At 34.9% G+C, this 25,798-nt stretch overlaps 1 protein-coding gene across 21 annotated transcripts in view; it reads right to left on the bottom strand.

Annotated features, from left to right (window-relative positions):
* LOC142152884 (protocadherin gamma-A4-like) overlaps positions 1-25,798 on the bottom strand; it is a 445,481-nt gene that overhangs the window by 152,245 nt on the left and 267,438 nt on the right. For 2 of the 21 annotated variants that reach the window (XM_075209954.1, XM_075209968.1), the window contains exon 1: positions 19,340-21,956. The exons of 17 other annotated variants lie outside the window; for them this stretch is intronic. In XM_075209954.1, coding sequence (XP_075066055.1) covers positions 19,340-21,787 — 2,448 coding nt within the window. In that variant the 5' untranslated portion in view covers positions 21,788-21,956. Of the gene's footprint in view, positions 1-3,216; positions 5,963-12,438; positions 14,973-19,339; positions 21,957-25,798 lie in introns of those variants that run through there. 2 more of the 21 variants (XM_075209953.1, XM_075209959.1) reach the window with 2 other exon arrangements.

The raw sequence follows: 25,798 nt of genomic DNA, 5'->3' as shown, positions 1-25,798 counted from the left end.
CTATATATATATCCATAGATTGTAAGCTTGCGAGCAGGGTTCTCTTACCTCTCTGTCTGTATGTAATACCCAGTATTGTTTTATTAATGTTTGTTCCCAATTGTAAAGCGCTACGGAATTTGCTGGCGCTTAATAAATAAATGTTGATGAATGTTGATAATGTATAAATATTGGGCAAATAAGTACTGTATGTACAGTACACACAGATTGAACATGTATATGCATATGTATGTATACATTTTTATATTTTCATTGTTTGCTGGAATATCTTAAGAATCTTCAAAACTAATCATTGATAGATATCCCTAAACGTGGCAGAACAATGAAGTATTAATAAACATAAAAATATAAAATTGTGGTAATTTACCCCTTATTGTCAAATGTTGAATTCATGATTTTTAGTTACAGGAATTGTTTTATTTAATGTCAAAAATTGTGTTGGCATATCAAAATTAATATTATATGTCATATTTTATGAAATTTCAGAAAACTTAAACTATTTGTAAGTAATAGTGAAAATTAATATATTTTTGCTATTTTACTATACTAAAAAACGCATACCATTATTTGAGAACATACCACATTGTATGTAGGGATGGCTAAAGTTGAAAGCCTCACCCATCATGAATAAATTCATGATTCGTTCCTGATAGGCCAATAATCTCAGACCATTCTAATGTATTTGGTATAGATACATATCTTATAAAATGCATACACTGAGGTATGTAAGGTGTTAACTATATAGTTAAGTGCACAGTATGTATAACACGAAAAAGGTATGCAGTAATTACATATGAGTTTACTGTTCAAAGAGTAGCACAGTTGGGGGGGGGCAGGGAAGTGTTATAGGCAGGTGACAGATGTTGGTCCCCATACTTCAGCATAAAGATAGCTACATATTACGCCCTTATACTGCCCATTAAAATGTTACCCAAGTTTACTGCTGACATGTTAATGTACAAAATATGCCTCAAATGTAATGTGCTAGAAAGCTTTTTCAATACAGTGTAAAACAATCACATCCCCTATAACTTGTAAAAATGTAATTGTGCATATGTTAAATATTCCTACATAAACATATGTATTTGATTCAATTATGAAACAAACATATTGAATAATAAAATACTTATTTAAGAGCTATTTATAAATATAAAAACAAAGGCAAATTATGGTCTTTATGACATTTTTCAGAGGCTTCAGAAATGTCACGAAGGTGCTGCATATTTCATTTTTGGAAAATGACCAAGTCACATATTTATATCAGATTGTCATCATGATGTTTTCCATAGGTCAAGCAGTAGGATAATGCCAGGCCAGCCTGTTAAGCCAATGAGGAGCCACCATCGTCATGGGCTAACCTCATACATAGACTAAGTAAATATACTGATGCCAGAATCACTAAGAAAAGGATCAAAGAGTTGAAATGAAAAGAGGATATCAATATTTGGACAACCTCTTCCTAATCAACCCTTATCGTTATCTCCATTGGAGAGAAGACTCATGAGTAGAGATGCCTAACTGATTGAGCAAGTTTAAAATTCAATCAAAGAGCATGATATAGGACCAGTTTGTTCACGGTTCATCCTAACTTCACTGGCAATTGAACACACCCATTGAAAGTACTAGGCATATACAGTGCTTGTCAAGTTAGCTCCTAGAATGTTGAACACACGCTTTAATGGCATCTGACATTTTAAGAAACATATTACACCTATATTGAGCACACTCTATGGACATTGATTGCAATCGCAATGAACGTCTTTCAAATTTGCAAAAGCTCTAAAAGTTTGCACAATTTCTAGAAATTTTGCTTTGATTTGACAACCTAATTCAAAATGGGTTAACCATTTGAATTCCCTAGTAGTTTTCCCAGCAGCTTCACTACACACAAGCACTCTGCAAGCCTTCCATAGCACTTCAAAAGATCTCTATACCCAAGCTTTCATAAAGAGCTATCGAAGTGCTATGGACAGACTGAATCATCAGCAAGAAGAGCTTCAGGAAAGACAGATTTCTAATTCAGTAAATAGTGATTCCTCAGCGGGGGTGGAGATCTATTTGCTATATGTATAGAGCAAAGTAGGATGTGGTCAAGAGTGCTGCCTGATGACTACAACGGATATAAAATAAGCAGGGTATCAGCACATACATGGCTCCTTAAAATAGAATTTCTATTTCACCATACTGTAGGTTACACAAGTGTAAACAATACATACAGCTGATACTACATATACACACACATACACAACTATTTTAAAATATTGTTTAAAAGTACACATGGATGGTAATTAAAATAGTAATTACCATTACTCTAACCTTCAAAAGGATCATGCATTAGCCTTAGTCTCAGTAATAAGTTAACTCGGTAATAAGATAAAACAACACATTTATTCAAAGAAAGAGACATCTATCATTATTAACATGTCACCAGGCATGTAAATAAGTGTTACAAGCTATAGCAAATAACTCTGAAAATGAAGCAGAAAGGAGCTGTGGGCCAGAGGTGAAAGATCAGAGGGCCGCATGGAGCCATAGGGCCACCATTGCCCATTTCTGTTCTTAAACATTTAAATCATGATGCAAATGTGGTAGTAGGCAGTACATGCTGAGGTTGATACTACTGCAGAGATATGCCATCAGTCTCAGATCCAATATTCACAAAATATCATATAGAAATGGGCAGTATTAATATATGAGCATAGCTAAAAAAAGAAAATTGCCAAAAATTAATAAACTAAAACAGGCTGTTTTTTTGGCTAGAGAGATTCTAGAGACCTGTAACAATCTTTGTCCTCACTTATAAAGGCATTAGGCTTAGAAACCACTAGCAAAAAACAATGGCAACCTATAATATTCAATTGTTCAATGGTAACTAAAGTAAAAGATCTAGTGACCTTGCAGTTTGATGCTTGCTTTGCACACGGATACAATATATATATATATATATATATATATATATATATATATATATATATATATATAAAAACAAAAAATAAGGAAATGTTAGGAGTCAATCAATTCATTACCGTGCAGCTCATGGGCCATTCATACATGATTAAATGGATTTATGAGATTATTAGTGAGAAATAATAATAATAACAACAGTATGAGTTTTCTGTTACATATCACCAACATTCAGGTTATAAACATGCCAATTTCTAATTTGTATATAATTGTATTAGGAAAGAAAGGAAGATGTGTTCTATTATGACTTACCTTGGCTAAGTCATCCAAGCAGCTCATATTTGAGGAATTATTGGTGCCTCTAACTGTATCTTTTAACTGGGGAAAATCCAGAGACTTCATAGAACTGAAATCTTGCTGTTCGGGGGCTGGGGGGAAGTGAGTTTGGTAATATTGTCCTTGGGTTCCTGGAGGAACCATCCTGACCTCCATGTATTTTAAGGTTCCGTCTGTGTTCAAGTAAAGAGCTGGCTGATACTGATCTGTGTAGGGTTTGGATTGGGATCCAGTAAGAAAACAGCAGCTACTGCTGGAATCATAACTTTCTTTCTTCAGACATTTCACCAATAATATAATGAATGTAACAAGTGACACTAAGCTGATGGCCACTAGGGAAATAATTAGATACAAAGTCATATCTGATGGTGGTTTGGAAATTGTTTGAGAATCAACAGATTTGGGTTTTTCCAATATAACCCCATCCTCAATATTGACAAGTACAGTGACTGTAGTTGATAAAGGAGGATCCCCATGGTCACTGATAGAAATGAGAAGTTGTTGTTCTGTATTTTCTGTTTCCTGAAAACCTCTCACAGTTCTGAGCTCTCCTGTATGTTTAGACACTTGAAACAATAAGGAATTGGCAGCGTCAATGAGATTAAAATCTAACCAGGCATTGTGACCAGAGTCCAGATCCACTGCAGAGAGTTTTGTCACCAAATAACCAGCAGTTGCAGATTTTGGAATCCTCTCTTGAACATCGAGATCTTCAGAGTGTTCTGGATACAGCAAGGTGGGGGAGTTGTCATTTGTATCCAAAATGAATATAAATACAGGAACAGTAGAAAATAACTTTGGAGATCCAGAATCGTCTACCTTTATGGTGATTTGTAAAACCTGGATGTGCTCATAGTCAAAGGAGCGCTGAGCATATATATTACCATTATTAGAATTAATGTAAACAAAAGAAGATACAGAGGAATCATCTATCTTACTCTCAACTATAGAATAAACCAGATCAGAGTTAACACCCTCATCTAGATCAATAGCAGAAACTGTACATAGAAAAGTACCTGGGTCACTGTTTTCCTTAATGAAAGCATTATAAGTAGACTGTGTAAATGTTGGTGCATTATCATTAATATCTGACACACTGAGAATAACAGTTGTCTTACTGTACAGAGGAGGAGACCCTAAATCAGCAGCAGTCAGCTCAATAGTGTATTGGGATATTTTCTCTCTATCCAGATTCCCATCTGTGACCAATGAGTAACGATTTTTAATAGGTCTGATCTTAAAAGGCAGATTAGGTGACATATCCAGTTGTATTTCTCCATTCTTTCCAGAATCCTTGTCTCTCACATTAATAAATCCAACAACAGTTCCTAGTGGTGAATTTTCTGGAATGTCATTTATCACTGTGGTAAATGTGATTTCTGGGGAATTGTCATTTACATCTTTAATTTCTACCTGGACCAGGCAACTCTCTTCCAGTTTGGGAATTCCTTTGTCTACTGCTTTAATAGATAATTCATAAAAATTTAATTCTTCAAAATCCACAATTCCATTAATATAAATCTCTCCACTGTCTTCATTCAAAGCAAATAATTTTCTGGCAGATTTAAATGTGTGGTCATCAAAGAAGTACTGAATTTCCCCATTTGCACCATCATCCAGATCTGTTGCATTTAATGTTAATAGAACAGTTTTTAAAGGAAGATTTTCCTTTACTGTGATTTTATAAACTGATTGATCAAAGACTGGTGGATTATCATTAATATCTAATACATTTATTGTTATGTGACAGGACCCTGATCTGGCTGGTTCTCCTCCATCAGTAGCAGTGAGAATAAGACTATGCTCTTTTTTTTCTTCTCTGTCTAAAGTCTTTTCTAATATCAGCTGAGGAATGAGAGTTCCGTCCTTACGATTCTTCACAGACAATGAAAAATATGAATTTGTATTTAATGTATACTGACTAATACCATTAACAACAACATCTAGATCCTCTGCAATCTCTAAGGCAAACCGTGTACCAGGATTTGCTAATAATTCTGTAATCTCAATAGTGCGATTATTAGATAAGAAAGTAGGGGAGTTATCATTTATATCCAGAATCTCTATCTCTAAACTGAAAATCTCCAAAGGATTTTCAGCAGCTGCCTCCAAATGCAGCAAACAGCTCAGACTAGATCCACACAGGGTCTCTCTATCAATCCTGTTATTTACAGTCAAACCTCCATTTGCCTTATTTACAGCAAAATATTTGTGATCATATTCAGATGTCAAATGTAACCTGCGCTGAGAGAGCTCTGCACGTTTTAGTCCTAGATCCTGAGCTACATTTCCTACCAATGTCCCTGGTTCAGATTCCTCCACAATAGAATAACGCAGCTGCCCAGAGACCCAGCCCCAGCTATAAAGGAGAAAGGAAATCACTACTTGCCATTTCCAACCCCGAAAGGAGCCTCTGAAGTCCATATCTTAAATTGTTTTCTTGATATTTGTTGTCATATAGGTCCTGTATTATCCAAAAGGCATGTAGGTTATATATTCATTGTTCCATCCCCCAAGAAAATCAATCCATCCATAGAAATAAAACATCCACAGGGCTCTCATCGGAGCAGCAGCTCTTCTTTGTGTGAGAGGAAAGATGGGCGGGTGAATCACTGAGCCAGGGGGAGGAGAGTGTGGAGCTGACATGGACATATCTACTACTAGAGATGAAATAAACATTTGGATGACAAGTCTGCCCTCTTCTGGACAATAATGATAACTTCATAGCCAACAAGCACGAATGCAATTTATAACTAATTGATCTATTTAGTCTTTCCATTCTACTTAATAATATTTTTTATCTGCACTAGTTTTGTCTCAAAACAGACTTATGTTTATCCTAAGAAAGGTTATATTAATTTACTTTAGTTTTTGCTACTGTATCACCTGGGAGTTTGTTCCAAGCATGCTTTATTGTTTCAGTAAAATATTATTTTGTAACTCGTTTTAAACTTTCCACCAAGTTAACACTGACCATTTGTTCTAGAGTTTGATGTTTTGAAATAACTCCTCTCCTAAGCCTTGTTGAAACCCTTTGTACTTAGAACCTATGTACTTAAAAGTTTCAATTATGTCCCACCTTTCCTTCGTTTCTTCCAAGCTGTACATATTAAGCTGTAATAATATTTTATTATATATTTTGCTTTAGACCCTGCATCATTGCTAGCAATCATTTGGATCTTCTACAAACTATTTGTAGGCAATGTTCCAAACAAAGTAAAATTACATAATGTTAATTAAGGTGAAATAATTATAGCAAAACATAATGATGGTTATATTTCTACTGCCCTTTTTTAAACCTCTGTTACTTTCTCAATTATCAATTTAAAAAAATAATTGTTTTTTATTTTATATATATATATATATATATATATATATATATATATACACACAAGGTATGCCTATTAAACAACAAGACTGATTAAATAACTTACCTTTATTTATTGGTATTACAAATTTAATGTTTGTCCCCTTCAATATACTCCCCATTTGCACTAATACATCGCTGTAGTCTTGTTTTCCACTGGTCGAAGGCATGGAGCAAATCAATTTCTGTCAATTGTTCCAACATATCTGCTGAATCGGGCGAATATGGAGGATGTTCAAGTGTAGTAATGTGTTTGTCAGTCAAAAACTGCTTCACAGAAAGTGCAGTGTGAGCAGGCGCATTGTACTGGTGAAGAAAGAAACCATTTTTCCACAGTTGCGGCTGTTTCTTTCTGAATCTTTCTCTCAGCTTTTGCAAAACTTCCTTATAATAATGCTGATTAACTGTTGTGCCCTCTGGAGCCCATTCTTCCAAATTACACCCTTGATATTGAAAAAAACAATGACCATTGCTTTAAATTTTGACTTGGTTTGACAAGCTTTTTTCATTCTTGGTGATGACAGTGTTTTTCAGTGCATTGACTGTCTTTTGGTTTCAGGATCGTACTGGAAGATCCAGGTCTCATCACAAGTGATTACTTTATGAAACGGGTTTGGATCTGTGTCAAGTTGCTGTAGAATGTCAACACCATATTCCTTGCGACGTTCTTTTTGCTCTGGTGTGCGAACCCTTGGGACCATCTTTGCACAAAGTTTCGTCATGTTAGGATCCTCACGCATAATTTTCCATAATTTTCTTTGTCAATGTTCATGGATTCAGCCATCATTCGAACACTGAGTCGCTGGTCTTTTCGAACAATCTGAATGATTTTTTTACTACATTTTCTTCGGTTCTTGAAGTGCAAGGTCATCCAGGGCGTTCATCATCTTCGAAATTCTCACGTCGCTCACTAAATCTTTTGTGCCACTCAAACACACGCGCACGAGACAGGCAGTCATTCCCATAGGCCGTAGTAAGCATTTGAAAACATTCTGTTGGTGTTTTATGCAATCTTACTAAAAATTTTAAATTGACGCGCTGTTCAACTTTTAAACTTAGCATTTTTTCAGCACTCTACAGAAAACACAACCAAACTAAATGGCGACTCACAATCAACTGAACGTCATAGAGTGTTGCAGCTTGTTATGCAGGTTCAGACCTGTTCAAGGTTACTACATATGCAGTTATAACTGGTTCTGACTGCTTTGTTTACTAGGTAGAATCACAGTCTCATTATTTAATAGACATATCTCGTATATGTATATATATATATATATATATATATATATATATATATATATGTATATCTATATCTATATATATATATCTATAATATAAATGCCTAGTGGCTTGTGTTAGTCTGTCTGTGTGTGTGGAAAAAAATAAAACCAAGCTGCAGCGCCACCTGCTGGGCGGAGTTATACACTGACCTACTAAATTCTTAGTGTGTGTGTAAAAATAAATTCAGAATGGGCTGAAATTTGGTATACTAAGATGTTTTTAATTTGTTAATTGTTAAAAGTGTTTATAAAGATTTAAAAAATATATATATATATTTCTTAAAGGAGAAGTGACAGTTGGGAGTGGTTGGTGGTTACCAGGGGTGACAGTAGGGAGTGGTTGGTGGTTGTCGGGTGTGACAGAGTGAGAGGAGTGTGATACTCAGGACCGCTGAGAGAGATCCCTGTGTCTGGATAGACATCTGGATAGATGTGGCGATGAAAATGAAGGATGAGGTGATGGAGAAGAATGATGAGGTGGTGACATGTGGACAAAACCAAGTTAAAAAAGGGCGCTTACGTCGGGAAGTAACGCTCTTCCCCTGAGGAGGCCTGGGCTATAGCCAAATGCATGACAAGAACCTTTTTAACACCTTAAGTAGCTTGATTTGACTAGAATGCATGAGTATCATGCACGGGTTAACTTGTATGTATATATATATATATATATATATATATATATATGCTAAGCCAGCTACATACCACCACTTCTCCTACTGTCTTCATTGTAAAACTATCACACTCCATTCACTTCTATTTTCCACATCGCCACTTCTAAATTTCCACTATATGTACACACAGACTGTATATGTATTTGTGTATTTGTGAAATGTATGTTCATATTTTAAGTGTTTTCTAGAATATTTTAAGAATGTTCCAAACTAATTACTAGTAGATATCCTTGAAGGTGGCAGAAAGTTGAAGTATAGTATTTTCAACAAAAAAATATAAAATTGTCAATATTTACCCCTGTCATATGTTGAATCCATGGCACCGAAATTGTTTTATTAAATGTCACAAATTGTGTTGACATATCAACATGTACGCTATATGTCATATATGTATAGAATATCAGAAAACTAAGTTATGTAAACTATTTGAAAATAAGAATAAAAATGTATGTGTTTTTGCTTTTTTACCAATATAAAACCCATACCAATATTTGAGGACATACCACATTGTATGTTGTAGTGATCAAAGTACCCCCGGCAGAGTCTGGACAATTACAGTGAAATAATGTTATGCAATTGATCAAAAGGCAATTACAATCTTCCAGAAGTTTTAAATAATCTCAGACTGTTCCAACGTGTTCCATATAGATACGTATATTATAAAATGCATACACTGAGGCAAGTAAGCAGTTAAAGTATAATTGATATGTATGTTCCATAATAATTATAACACAATGGAAAGGTATGCTGCTATTTCATATGGTTTTGCGGTTCAAAGTGTAGTACAGGTGGGTGGGCACAGAAGTATGCTCATAGGCAGGTAACAGATGCCAAACCTCATACTTCATCATCATCATCAGCTATTTATATAGCGCCACTTATTCCGCAGCGCTGTATAGAGAACTCATTCACATCAGTCCCTGCCCCGTTGGAGCTTACAGTCTAAATTTCCTAACATACACATTCAGACAGAGACAGAGAGACTAGGGTAAATTTGATAGCAGCCAATTAACCTACTAATATGTTTTTGTAGTGTGGGAGGAAACTGGAGTACTCAAAAGAAACCCACGCAAACACAGGGAGAATATACAAACTCACACAGATAAGGCCATGGTCGGAAATTGAACTCATGACCCCAGTGCTGTGAGGCAGAAGTGCTATCCACTTCGCTAACCGTGCTTAAACATAAAGACAGCTACACTTTATTTCCTTATACTGCCCATTCAAATATTGCCCATATTTACTGATAACATGTTTCTGTAGAAATTATGCCTCAAATTTATTATGCTACAAAGGGTTTTCTATGCAACGTAAACTAATCACATATCTGTGTACTTGTAAAAATTTAATTATACATAAATTTAATATTCCAACATAAACATTTGTTCTTGATTCATACATGCAAAAATATATTGAATTATTGAATATTTATTTAAGACTTGTTTTTAAATATAAAAACAAAGCCAAATCATTGCCTTTAGGACATTTTTCAGAGGCTTCATAAATGCCTCTTGTCTTTACAAAGGTGCTGCGTATTTTGGAGAGTGACCAGATCATATAATGATATTAGAGTGCCATCTTGATGTTTTTCCATAGTTCAAGCAGTAAGATAAACTATGGCCAGCCATTGAGAATCCACCACCATCTTGTCATGGGCTAACCTCATACATAGACTATATAAATGCACTGATGTTAGAATCACTAAGAAAAGGAAGAAAGAGTTGAAATGTCTGATCTCAGTTGGATAGAAGACTCACTAATAGAGATGCCTAACTCTTTGAGCAAGTTAAACATTTGATCGAAGAGTATGGTTCGATGGCCTTGAACTTTTTCATGGTTCACTCATGATTGGGGCCAGTTTGATCACGGGTCAATCTAAACTCACTAGAACATGAACACAATTATTGAAAATGCAAAACATGCAAATTAACTTGTTTGCCAAATTTGTTCCTAGAATGTTGAATACACACTTCATTAGCAACACAGATTTGCAGAATATATTATACCTATATTGAAAGCACTCCATGCACTTGGAACATAATCATAATGAATGCATTTTAAAGTTGCAAAAGTTCTAGAATTTCCTTCCAATTTTACGAAACTTTACTTTGATCTCATAAACTAGTTCAAAATGGTTTTCAAAAGTTTTCCCAGCAGTTCCACTGCACATAAACACACTGCAAGACATCCATAGCAAAATATCTCTATGCAAAAGCTTCCATAAAGATCTATTGAAGTGCTAAGGACAGACTAAATCACCCAGCACTAAAAGCTTTGGCAAGAGAAGGCTTTGTGACTAAGGAAACATTTCTTCCTCAATGGGGTGGAGTCCTATTTGCTATAGGTATGGAGCAAAGTAGGATGTGGTAAGAAGGGCTGCTTTTAAAAATAAGCATTGTATTAACACTGGAGATGCTCAGGCTTGGTTCCCCGAGAACCGAACACACCCGAACTTAGCAGATCCGAGTACCGAACCCTCGGAATTGAAAATGAGGCAAAACGTCATCGTTACGTCGTCGGATCTCGGATCTCACGAGCTTTGGATTGTATAAGTAACGCTCTCCACGGCGATCCAGCGTCATTTCACAGAGAGACACAGAAGGGGTAGCACCGTTCTTGGCAGTCTGTAGTGCAGTTGGGCAGCGTCATAGGTAGAAAAGAAAGAGGAGGGTGAGCAGTGTTTTTCAAAGTCTCCAGTGACATTCAGGAGAGCTCCATTGCTTCTAAATTTGCAGTCCCATAATGTATGTTATATAGGTAACACACAAAGAGGAGAGCTCCATTGCTTCACTGCTAATTGTTATTGCTGAAATAGAAATAATAGGTCTGGCAGGCTTGGTCTTCTAAATCTGCAGTCACATTGTACTGTATTATATAGGTAAAACACAAAGAGGAGAGCTCCATTGGTCCATTGCTAATTGTCATTGCTGAAATACAAATAATAGGTCTGGCAGGCTTGGTCTTCTAAATCTGCAGTCTTTGTTTGAAAGTGTATGAAAATAATATTGTGACCTGTGAGGTGGTCAAAATTGACTGCAATGACTTGAAATTAGTGTTATTGAGGTTAATAATAATGTAGGGGGAAAGAACAGCAAAAATATGTGATTTTAGCAACAAAAAAAAACGGGATCCAAAACCAAAACCAAAACACGCAAGTGCGGTTTTGCCAAAACCAAAACACAAAGTTAATCTAAAACCAAAACCAGAACACGGGGTCAGTGAACATCTCTAATAAACACATACATGGCTCTTTAAAATAGAATTTCTATTTTTGCATACTCTAGGCGACACAACTGTATACAATACCACACACTCACACACAACCATTTACAATATTGTTTCAAAGTACACAACCTTGCATAGTAAGAATAATGACATTGAAATATATTGGTGTACAGTATTTAGATATGACTTTGCTAAAAAGAACTAGAGTTGAAAATGTTGTAAACACAGACAACAATACAACACATCACAGGAATTATTATTTTAAAGTAATATAGTTCATCTCTTGGTTTTCTATTTTTGCTATTTTTAAAATTAAAATGACCCATGTATTAAGGCAAATATTAAGGAAATGGTAACTAAAGTAAAAGAGTGATTAATCCTGTAGTAGTATGAATGTGATTTATACAGAATAAATATACTTATTTTTTAACACTGCAACTAAAGGAAGGAAATGTTAGGCATTTACCAATTCATTAAACCATGTGGAAACTGCTCTGAAAATGTGGTCATAAATAAATATCCCTCTATTAGTCAGAAATAATGATAACAGTAATAACTTTGTCAATAATATTCAAATTACAAAAAATATATATTTAATTTGCATAGCAATTAATGAGGCGAGAACGAAAGAAAAATAAGTTGTAATATAACTTACCTTGTTTGGATCATCTAAGCAGCTCATATCTGAGGAATTATCGGTGTCTTTAACCATATCTTTAAACTGGGGAAAATCTAGAGGCTTCATACAACTGAAATCTTGCTGTCCAGGTGCTGGGGGAAAGGTAGGTTGGTAATATTGTCCTTGTGTTCCTGGAGGAACCATCCTGACCTCCATGTATTTTAAAGTTCCATCTGTGTTCAGGTAAAGAGCTGGCTGATACTGTTCTGTGTAGGGTTTGGATTGGGATCCAGTAAGTAAACAGCAGCTACTGCTGGAATCATAACTTTCTTTCCTCAGGCATTTCACCAATAATATAATGAATGTAACAAGTGACACTAAGCTGATGGCCACTAGGGAAATAATTAGATACAAAGTCATATCTGATGGTGGTTTGGAATTTGTTAGGGAATCAACAGATCTGATTTTTTCCAATATAACCCCGTCTACAATACTGACAAGTACAGTGACTGTAGATGATAAAGGAGGATCCCCATGGTCACTGATAGAAATGAGAATTTGTTGCTCTGCATTTTCTGTTTCCTGAAAACCTCTCACAGTTCTGAGCTCTCCTGTCTGTTTAGACACCTGAAACCATAAGGAGTTGGCTGGTTCAATGAGATTAAATACTAACCAGGCATTGTGACCAGAGTCCAGATCCACTGCAGAGAGTTTTGTCACCAAATAACCAGCAGTTGTAGATTTTGGAATCCTCTCTTGAACAATGAGATCTTCAGAGTGTTCTGGATACAGCAAGGTGGGGAAGTTGTCATTTGTATCCAAAATAAATACAAAGATGGGGACAGTGGAAAATAACTTTGGAGATCCTGAATCTTCTACCCTTATGGTGATTTGTAAAACCTGGATGTGCTCATAGTCAAAGGAGCGCTGAGCATATATATTACCATTATTAGAATTAATGTAAACAAAAGAAGATATAGAGGAATCATCTATCTCACTCTCAGCTATAGAGTAAACCAGATCAGAGTTAACACCCTCATCTAGATCAATAGCAGATACTGTACATAGAAAAGTACCTGGGTCACTGTTTTCCTTAATGAAAGCATTATAAGTAGACTGTGTAAATGTCGGTGCATTATCATTAATATCTGACACACTAAGAATAACAGTTGTCTTACTGTACAGAGGAGGAGACCCTAAATCAGCAGCAGTCAGATCAATAGTGTATTGGGATATTTTCTCTCTATCCAGATTCCCATCTGTGACCAATGAGTAACGATTTTTAATAGATCTGATCTTAAAGGGCAGATTAGGTGACATATCCAGTTGTATTTCTCCATTCTTTCCAGAATCCTTGTCTCTCACATTAATAAATCCAACAACAGTTCCTAGTGGTGCATTTTCTGGAATCTCGTTTATCACTGTGGTAAATGTGATTTCTGGGGAATTGTCATTTACATCTTCTATTTCTACCTGGACTAAACAGTTCCCTTCTAGTTTGGGAATCCCTTTGTCTACTGCCTTAATAGATAATTCATAAAAATTTGATTCTTCATAATCTACAGTCCCATTAATATAAATCTCTCCACTGTCTTCATTCAAAGCAAATAATCTTCTGGCAGATTTATATGTGTGACCGCCATAGAAGTACTGAATTTCACCATTTGCACCATCATCCAGATCTGTTGCATTCAATGTTAATAGAACAGTTTTTAAAGGGATATTTTCCTTAACACTGATTTTATAAACTGATTGATCAAAGACTGGTGGATTATCATTAATATCTAATACATTTATTGTTATGTGACAGGACCCTGATCTAGCTGGTTCTCCTCCATCAGTAGCTGTGAGAATAAGACTATGTTCTTTTTTGTCTTCCCTGTCTAAAATCTTTTCTAATATCAGCTGAGGAACGAGAGATCCGTCCTTACGATTCTTCACAGACAATGAAAAATATGAATTTTTATTTAATGTATACTGACTAATACCATTAACACCAACATCTAAATCCTCTGCAATCTCTAAATCATACTGTGTACCAGGATTTGCAACTAATTCTGTAATCTCAATAGTGCGATTATTAGATAAGAAAGTAGGGGAGTTATCATTTATATCCAGAATCTCTATTTCTAGACTGACAATTTGCAAAGGATTTTCAGCAGCTGCCTCTGAATGCAGCAAACAGCTCAGACTAGATCCACACAGGGTCTCTCTATCAATCCTGTTATTCACAGTCAAACCTCCATTTGCCTTATTTATAGCAAAATATTTGTGGTCATTTCCTGATGTCAAATGTAACCTGCGCTGAGAGAGCTCTGCACGTTTTAGTCCCAGATCCTGAGCTACATTTCCTACCAATGTCCCTGAATCAGACTCCTCCACAATGGAATAACGAAGCTGCCCAGAGACCCAGCCCCAGCTACAAAGGAGAAAGGAAATCACTACTTGCCATTTCCAACACTGAAAGAAGCCTCTGATGTCCATATCTTAAATTATTTTCTTGATATTTGTTGTCATACAGGTCCTGTATTATCCAAAAGGCATGTAAGTTACATATTCATTGTTCCATCCCCCCAGAAAATCAACCCATCCATAGAAATAATAAAACATCCACAATATTCTCATCGGAGCAGCAGCTCTTCTTTGTGTGAGAGGAAAGATGGGAGGGTAAATCACTGAGCCAGGGGGAGGAGAGTGTGGAGCTGACATGAACAGATCCATTACTATGGTTGAAATAAATGTTTGGATGACAAGTCTGCCCTCTTCTGGTCAATAGTGATAACTTCATAGCCAACAGGGAAACACACATCAAACAAACTTAGAAACATGGAATATTGAGAGTAGATGCAAATCAAAATTAGTATCTATTTTTTTTTTATCTAGGAGTTTGTCTGAAGCATCTATTATTCTTTCAATGAAATATTATTTTCTACTATTACTTATGAATTTCCAACAAGTTAATACTGTTTCCCCTTGGTGTAAAATTTGATTTTGTTTTAAAAGACTCCTCTAATGAACATTGTTGAATCTCTTGTGTACTTATATATTCAGTCATATCCCAGCTTTACTTTATCTAAGCTGTACATAGTAAGTCTTTCTGCTTTTTTTTTAAGTTTATTAATATTTTGCTGTACCCAACAAAATAAATATAATAATAATACGGGTGAAAATAATTGTAGCAATTAGATTATGATTGTTATTTTGGTATTGCAATTTTATTAAACTCGTGTTACTTTCTCAGCTATTGTAAAAAAAAAACAACTTTACACATTATAGAAATATAACTATTCATATAAGACAAACAAGTACTGTATATAGCTACGCAAACTATGTACGTTTATTTCTATGTATGCACACTTTTTCATACTTTCACAGTATTTAATATGGCAAAAAATTTAAGTAAATATTAAAAAATATATAAAACATTTTGTTCTTTTGCAATTTATAGTCAAATGATGATGTTTAGCCACAAAAACAATGTTATTATATAAAAATGATGTTGGAATATACAATTTTATATTATGTATCATTATATTTGTATAACATTAGGAAATAAATGTTTTTTGTACAGTATTTATAAATAAAAATAGTTTGCTATTTTACCATAATAAAGCCCATAGCACAATCCCTCATTGCACCTAGAGGTGGGCAAATTGGTTTAGCCTAATTTGAAAGTTCCGCCACAAGTGAAATAATTAATAAATCAATGCATACATACTTAACACCCACTGCAGAGTATGGCCAGTTACAATGTAAGATTGTTATGTAATTGATCAGAAGGTAATGGTAATCCTCTAAATATTTTTAATGACCTCAGAACATTCTGACAACATTTAGTGTACAGTCATGGGCAAACGTTTTGAGAATGACACAAATATTGGTTTTCACAAAGTTTGCTGCTTCAGTGTTTTTAGACCTTTTTGTCAGATGTTGCTGTGGTAAACTGACGTAAAATAACAAGCATTTCATAAGTGTCAAAGGCTTTTATTGACAATTACATTAAGTTTATGCAAAGAGTCAATATTTGCAGTGTTGACCCTTCTTTGTGAAGACCTCTGCAATTCGCCCTGGCATGCTGTCAATCAACTTCTGGGCCACATACTGACTGATGGCCGCCCATTCTTGACTAATCAATGCTTGGAGTTTGCCAGGATTTGTGGGTTTTTGTTTAACCAAATGACATGCCTTATCACTTGTAAAAATATAATTATGTAATACATTAAAAATTCCAACATAAACATATGAATATGGTTTAAATATTAAAATACAAATGTCTCTTGTCCCAAGGTGGCTGGATATTTCCTTTTTAGAAAATTATCAGATCACATAATGAGATCATATTGCTAGCATGATGTTTTTCTATAATCCAGCAGTGGGATAACCTATGGCCAGTTAGTCAAGCCAGTGAGAACCACTATAATCCTGTCATTGACTAAACTTATAAATACACTATGTAAATGCACTGCTTTCAATGACATTTAAATCACTAAGCAAAGTGTGAGGATTCATAAACTAGCTCCAGCTGCCAGATAACTATTTACAATGACAGCTACAAAAACCTTTTCTCAATTCCTGTAATATCACTCTGCTAAAAACAGCAATCTAGCTAGTCAGCTCACTTGGAACACTGCACAGCTTTTCCTACTCTACAATCAGCCCTTCAGTGAAAAGGTCAAGTCAATCAGAGCAATTCATCTCACCAGTTTGTAGCCTTATAAATCCCTCAGTTCTACCAAATCTTTGCAGGAGAAATGTTTTTTTTTTCGTTCTGCTTGTGCTTTGAAGACTTGTTTTGTTGGACTCTGTTTTCTACTTTATCCAATTCTTTGTCCTTGGCTTTGTTCCCCACTATTCTACCTTCTCCACTGCCATGACCATCACTAGTCTACCTTCTACATTCTATTGACTTCAGCTTGTACCTCAACACAACTCTTCTCACAATTAAGCGGTCAGATGTGGGGTGGTTCTGTCCAAAGAACTGAAATAAAGAGGATGCCCACATTTGGACAACCTTTTCTTAATCAATGCTGAATCTTATCTCAGTTGGAGAAGACTGCTAGTAGAGATGCTCAACTCAGCAAGTTCACCATTAAAACAGGACAGTTTGATAGATTTGAACCTGTTCGTATTTCATTTGTGATTTGAGGCCAATCTGTTCTTGGTTCAACCTAAAAAAACTGGACATTGAACATATCATCAAACCTCTAGGCATACAACAAGAACATTTGTGAAATTCCTTTACTGAACATCTAACAGTCACTTCAAGTGCATTGGACATTAGATATGCATACTACACCTATGTGGAGTTAGCTCCATGTACATTGAATGCAATCATAAGGAACACCTTTTAAACATTGCTTTGATTCAAATAACTAGTTACAGAATTGCTTTCAAGATGATTCCAGCATTTGTATTCCCTAGTATTTTGCTAGTTCTCTCTGCAGCTTCATTGCACACAAGTACACTGCAAGACATTATAAAAAAAGTACTTCAAAACAGCTCAATGGACACTTCTATTAAGTTCTATTGAAGTGTTATGGACAGACTGAATCAACCAGCACTAAGAGCTTCCAAAACAACCAGCTTTCTGATTAAGCCTTGGCGGGGTGGGTCCCTAAATTCCTGTATGCACAGGGCAGAATAGGATCTAGTCAGGAAGATTGCCTTATATTAACAGCTGTAATAAGCATTGTATCAATACACACATAACTATTTAAAATTTATCTTTCTCCATGTTTTAGGTTTCACTGTAAACAATAACTATACCTGATACTAAACACACACACACACACAGTTACTGTTTGCATTGCACATGTTCTTAGCACAAAGGGGATACAGTAGAATTATACAAAATGTCTCAGGAACTATTATTTTACAGTAATAAGGACCAGCTCATGACTTTCTATTTTAACTATGTTTAAAATCAAAGGGATCTATGTATTAAGGCAAATATGGAGGAAAGAGTGGCACTTCCGTGGCCAGAGAAATCAGGGTGGAGGGAGTGTGTAAATGCGTGCAGGGGCAGGTTGGGCTGGGGGTCCAGTCACATAGTGAGCTATCTTGGGCTGGGTCACCTGCATTTGTTTCCCATTATAATAGGCTACTGATTAGAGTCTTGCCCCCCTGGGCTAAAATTTGCCAGCCCTCCCCGCCATGCATGGCAAAGAGATTGGCCATTACCATGCAGTATGTTAAACCAACCCATCCCAGCCTCCCTGGTCAGGACTCCTTGGTTACCTCTGAGGTGGTTGAGGTCAGCACTGCTTTGTTTTCTAGCAGAGCTGTGCAACATCTAATAAATCAATATTAAATATCCTGGTCTGTGCCAAAAACTGAGCACTAGGACTCTATGTACTAATGTAAACTACGGTATTTGGAGTAGAATGTTTATTTTTAAATATTTTCCGATTAACAGGGAAGCAGCTTTTTAGCCAGACAAAATGAACATATTTTTATACCATCTTTAAGGTAGTAGCTGCTTTTAAATTATATCGTTAACAATGTAAAATGTGGAATTGTGGCACTGAAATACCCTATTTATAAAAACTTAGGAACCACTAGCATATATAAAAAACAAAAAAAGAAACTGAATTTGCCAAATTATAATATTTAGTTTTTCAATGGTACTGAAAGTGAACAAAAACAAATACTGCAGTTTAATGAATTTATTGTACCAATATACAAAATACATTAACCTATTTTTCGATATTGATTGTCAATTCATTACTGTTCAGCACATGGGCCATTCATATATGATCAAGTGCATATATAATATTATTAGTGAGAAATAATAATAATAATAATAATAATAATAATAATAATAATAGTAAGATAGATTTCTTGTTATTTAACATTAACCTTTAATTTACAAACACAACATATTTAGTTTGTATACATAAGAATGAGCAAGAAGAAGATAGATTCTAACATAATTTACCTTGTCTGGGTCATTCAAGCTGCTCATATCTGAGGAATTATCGGAGCCTTTAACCATATCTTTAAACTGGGGGAAATCCAGAGACTTCATACAACTGAAATCTTGCTGTTCGGGTACTGGGGGAAAGTTAGTTTGGTAATATTGTCCTTGTGTTCCTGGAGGAACCATCCTGACCTCCATGTATTTTAAGGTTCCGTCTGTGTTCAGGTAAAGAGCTGGCTGATACTGATCTGTGTAGGGTTTGGATTGGGATCCAGTAAGAAAACAGCAGCTGCTGCTGGAATCATAACTTTCTTTCTTCAGACATTTCACCAATAATATAATGAATGTAACAAGTGACACTAAGCTGATGGCCACTAGGGAAATAATTAGATATAAAGTCATATCTGATGGTGGTTTAGAATTTGTGATAAAATTGCCAGATTTGGGTATTTCTACCACAACCTCATCTGCTACATTAATAAGTACAGTGACTGTAGATGATAAAGGAGGATCCCCATGGTCACTGATAGAAATGAGAAGTTGTTGCTCTGTATTTTCTGTCTCCTGAAATCCTCTCACAGTTCTGAGCTCTCCTGTATGTTTAGACACTTGAAACCATAAGGAATTGGCTGGTTCAATGAGATTAAAGACTAACCAGGCATTGTGACCAGAGTCCAGATCCACTGCAGAGAGTTTTGTCACCAAATAACCAGAAGTTGTAGATTTTGGAATCTTCTCTTGAACAATGAGATCTTCAGAGTGTTCTGGATACAGCAAGGTGGGGGAGTTGTCATTTGTATCCAAAATGAAAATAAAGATGGCAACAGTGGAAAATAACTTTGGAGATCCTGAATCTTCTACTTTTACGGTAATTTCTAAAACTTGGATGTGCTCATAGTCAAAGGAGCGCTGAGCATATATATTACCATTATTAGAATTAATGTAAACAAAAGAAGATACAGAGGAATCATCTATGTTCCTCTCAACTATAGAGTAAACCAGATCAGAGTTAACACCCTCATCTAGATCAACAGCAGATACTGTACATAGAAAAGTACCTGGGTCACTGTTTTCCTTAATGAAAGCATTATAAGTAGACTGTGTAAATGTCGGTGCATTATCATTAATATCTGACACACTGAGAATAACAGTTGTCTTACTGTACAGAGGAGGAGACCCTAAATCAGCAGCAGTCAGCTCAATAGTGTATTGGGATATTATCTCTCTATCCAGATTCCCATCTGTGATCAATGAGTAACGATTGTTAATAGGTCTGATTTTAAAAGGTAAATTAGGTGACATATCCAGATGTATTTCTCCATTCTTTCCAGAATCCTTGTCTCTCACATTAATAAATCCAACAACAGTTCCTAGTGGTGCATTTTCTGGAATGTCATTTACCACTGTGATAAATGTGATTTCTGGGGAATTGTCATTTAAATCTTCTATTTCTACCTGAACTAAGCAGTTCCCTTCCAGTTTGGGAATCCCTTTGTCTACTGCCTTAATAGATAATTCATAAAAATTTGATTCTTCAAAATCCACAATCCCATTACTATAAATCTCTCCACTGTCTTCATTCAAAGCAAATAATCTTCTGGCAGATTTATATGTGTGGTCACCAAAGAAGTACTGAATTTCCCCATTTGCACCATCATCCAGATCTGTTGCATTTAATGTTAATAGAACAGTTCGTACAGGAAGATTTTCCTTTACTGTGATTTTATAAACGGATTGATCAAAGACTGGTGGATTATCATTAATATCTAATACATTTATTGTTATGTGACAGGACCCTGATCTGGCTGGTTCTCCTCCATCAGTAGCTGTGAGAATGAGACTATGCCCTTTTTTGTCTTCCCTGTCTAAAGTCTTTTCTAATATTAGCTGAGGAATTAGAGTTCCATCCTTACGATTCTTCACAGACAATGAAAAATATGAATTTTTATTTAATGTATACTGACTAACACCATTAACACCAACATCTAGATCCTCTGCAATCTCTAAGTCAAATCGTGCACCTGGAATTGTAAACACTTCTGTAATCTCAATAGTGCGATTATTAGATAAGAAAGTAGGGGAGTTATCATTTATATCCAGAATCTCTATTTCTAGACTGAAAAGCTCCAAAGGATTTTCAGCAGCTGCCTCCAAATGCAGCAAACAGCTGAGACTAGACTCACACAGAGTCTCTCTATCAATCCTGTTATTCACAGTCAAACCTCCATTTGCCCTATTTACAGCAAAATATTTGTGGTAATTTCCTGATGTTAAATGTAACCTGCGCTGAGAGAGCTCTGCACGTTTTACACCCAGATCCTGAGCTACATTTCCTACCAATGTCCCTGGTTCAGATTCCTCCACAATAGAATAACGAAGCTGCCCAGAGACCCAGCCCCAGCTACAAAGGAGAAAGGAAATCACTACTTGCCATTTCCAGCACTGAAAGGAGCCTCTGATGTCCATATCTTAAATTATTTTCTTGATATTTGTTTTATATAGGTCCTGTATTATCCAAAAGGCATGTAGGTTATATATTCATTGTTCCATCCCGCCAGAAAATCAATCCATCCATAGAAATAAAACATCCACAGATCTTTCATCGGAACAGCAGCTCTTCTTTGTGTGAAAGAAAAGATGGGCGGGTGATTCACTGAGCCAGGGGGAGGAGAGTGTGGAGCTGAGATGAACGAATCCATTAATATAGTTAAAATGAACGTTTGGATGACAAGTCTGCCCTCTTCTGGTCAATAGTGATAACTTCAGTTCAACAAGCAAACACTCGTCAAACAAACGTAGAAACACGGAATTTTGGCAGTATTGACAGTAGTTAAAAAGCAATTAATCAATTCAGTCTTTCCATTTAACTTATTAATTTATTAATAGTTTAGTCTGCTCTGGTTTAGTGTCAGAATATACCTTTACTAATCCCAAGCAAATTCCTTTAGTTCTGTTTTTATCTGGGAGTTTGTTCAAAGCATCTATTATTCTTCTTAGTGAAATGTTATTTTCTAATTTTACTTCTGAATTTCCATCAAGTTAGTACTGTGTTCCCTTGTTCTAGAATATGATTTTTGAACTGACTCCCCTCCAGAACATTGTTGAAAATCATATGTACTTATTTTGGTCATATACCACCTATATTTTCTTTCATCTAAGTTGTACTTATTAAGCTTGTAAACTGTTTAAATGTAAATTTTGCACTTTAATCTGTTTTTTCCATTTTATCAATATTCTACTCCACTAAGCTAAAATAAATTTAGCCAAATAAAATTGTTATTTTGCTATTGCAATTGTATTAAACGTGTATTACTTTCTCAGTTATCATTTATACATGACAAACAAATACTGTATGTAGTTTGTATATTTTTATGCAGGCACTCTCATTGTTTACTAGGATATTTTACGTATGTTCAAAAATAATCAGTGATAGATATTCTGATATTCTTGAATATGACAAAACGTTGAACTACATTATTGTAAACAAAAAATATAAAATGTTGTTCTTTTGCAATTTGTAGTCAAATGATAATTTTTAGCCACTGAAACCATGTTATTTAATGCAAAATTGTGTAGGCATGCACACTTTTACACTATGTATCATATTTTTTAAAATTAGGAAATAAATGTTCTTAAAATTATTTGAAAATAAAAACATTAAAAAAAATGGTTTGCTATTTTACTATAATAAAACCCAAAGCACCATTTGAAAACATCCCTCATTGTACCTAGAGGTGGGCAAATGGGTTCAGCCAAATTTCAAATCTCTGCCACCAGCAAAATAATTCATAAATTGAAACATACTTAAAGCCTACTGTAGAGCCAGCCCAATTGCATTGGAATTTTGAAATCTTATTGATCAGAAGGTAATAGTAATCCTCCAGATATTTTTAATAATCTCAGAAGATTCTGACAACATTCAGCATAGATTGAGACTATAAAATTAGTAGAAATAGACATATATTAAAACATAAAAATAATCCAATAAATACATAAAACATTTAAATTATTGTTTATCAAGTATGTTGCATAGTAAGTATAGCACAATATAAAAATATCCAGTAATTACATATGACTTAATTCCAGTCCATTGGAGTTTCGCTTGTTCAAAGCGCAAAGGGTAGTACAGGTGGGTGGGTAAGTGACAGATGCTGGTCCTCCTACTTGATCATAAAGCAGCTACATATTATTTCCTTGTACTAACAATTAAAATGTCCTCGAATGCATCAATTCATTATGCTACAATGACTTTAAATACAGTGTAACCTAATCACATACCCCATTACTTATAAAAATATAATTCTTCAATACATTAAATATTACAGCTTAAACATATGTACATGGTTGAAATATGTAAATGCATAATGGATAATTAAATGTTTATTTAACAAATATTTTACAAATATAAAACTAAAGTGAAATCATGGCCATTATGAAATATTTCAGAAGCTTCAAAAATGAATCTTGTCTCAACAAGGCGGCTGGATATTTCCTTTATAGAAAAGGATCAGATCATATAATGAGATCACATTGCTAGCATGATGTGTTTCTATAATCCAAGCCTTAGGATAACCTATGGTCATTTAGTCAAGATAGTGAGAAGCCACTATAATCCTGTCATTGACTAAAATCATTAATAAACTATGTAAATACTCTACTTTCAACAACATCAAAAACACTAAAAGAGTCCAAAATAGTTAAAATAAAGAAAATGTCAACACTTGGACAACCCCTTTCTAAACAATCCTGAATCTTATCTGATTAAAAGAGAAGACTACTAGTAGGATTCTCTAATGTTCAAGCAAGTTCAAAACTCGAACAGGACAGTTTAATGGCCTCAAACCTGCTTGCAGTTCACTTGTGATTTGGTGCCAGTCTGTGCTTCATTCAACTTAATGCAATCGAAAGTTGAACATGACCATTGAACATGCTAGGCTTACAAGAACATTTGTGAACATCTTTCAAACTTTGATTTCATTCAAAGAACTAGTTATAGAATTGCTTTCAAAATTATTTCAGCATTTGTATTCCCTAGTATTTTAGTAGGTTTTCTATGCAGCTTCATTGATATGGTCTTATACAACATTATTAAATCTTTTTATATATTGATGCCAATTATCTGTCTAGTTGTGGGTATATTTACATAAGTCATTATTAGTTTTTAGTTATTTTTAGTTATTTTTTGATTTTTATTTATTATTATTTTTAATTATTATTTATATTTCTTTATATATATATATATATATATATATATATATATATATATATATATATTCTTCCATATGTATGTATTTTATATACATTCCATATTTAAGCATATATTTACTTTTAGCTTCTATGCATGCGCAGATGGATGAGGAAGAAGAAAAAGAGACAAATAAACCATTAGATGATATAAAGGCGTTTCTGTGCTTTCTCAGATCCGAAAATAGGTGTTTGTAATTACGACTAATGAGAGATCTCCTCTTTAAAAGGCAGCCCCTGACTTACAGCTTTATTGCTTGAAAAAGTCTGGTCTCCAGACGAAACGCGTCGCTTGTTTCATGCTGCCTTTAACATCGTGGAGTTTACAAACTTTCAAGATACATTGTATCTGAGTGGAACTTTTCCTTTTGAAGTTTGTTGTATATCCGGATTCTGTTTGGAGGTGCGCACCGAAGAATCTGACCGGACCTGCTGATTGCCGGAGTCACGTTCATACTGAGAAGGTAAATCCTTTGTGTATGTTACTAAAAACGACACACGCTGATGATAAATTCTATCAAGTCACTGAAGAGCTTTACTGGACCTGCTATTTGCTGGAGCCATGTTTATGCCTAGAAGGTAAATCCTTTATGTATACTCTGATCACCGCTATACGCTGACGCTAAGTTCTATCTAGCGGTTTCTGGAGCCATACATTGGAATCTCTACTGTTTAGTCGCTTCGGCGATAAGAAGATTCACTTACAAACTCCGTTGATATCAGTTATTTCAGCGACTAAACCCAAACAACTAATGTGGTATTTTTGTGTTGACGATAATTAAGACACAAAGGAACTGATTTCTCTTTTTTTATATGGAAATGTATTATAATATCTCAAGTATATATTAAGGAATCTCTCTCCTTATACACCTAATAATTCACATCTAATATTGGTGTATTATTTGGATCTGAACGGAAACTTATACCCTCTATATCCATCTTTACACAAGCAAGAGATTTACTTAGATCTCATTAGGAATTGTTGGACACTCCTATAGAGTTATAACCAATTTATTCTATACACTTCGTATAAAGATGTTATTATTATACCATGTTTATTGATCATTGTGATATTTATTGATCACCTCTGATTTTTTATTGTGTTGTAAGATATTTTATTCTTGGCCAAGAATCTTTTTTATATGTTTGCATTATTTGATTTTGATTCAAGTGATATTTATTTGTCACTTTTTCTGTACGTACATATGTGCATTAGCTAGTCCAATAAAATCT

This window comes from Mixophyes fleayi, chromosome 4 (genome assembly GCF_038048845.1).
Source record: "Mixophyes fleayi isolate aMixFle1 chromosome 4, aMixFle1.hap1, whole genome shotgun sequence".
NCBI classification, from domain to species: Eukaryota; Metazoa; Chordata; class Amphibia; order Anura; family Limnodynastidae; genus Mixophyes; species Mixophyes fleayi.
The sequence above is the reverse complement of the archived record's forward strand: the minus strand, read 5'-3'. Positions and strand labels throughout refer to the sequence as shown.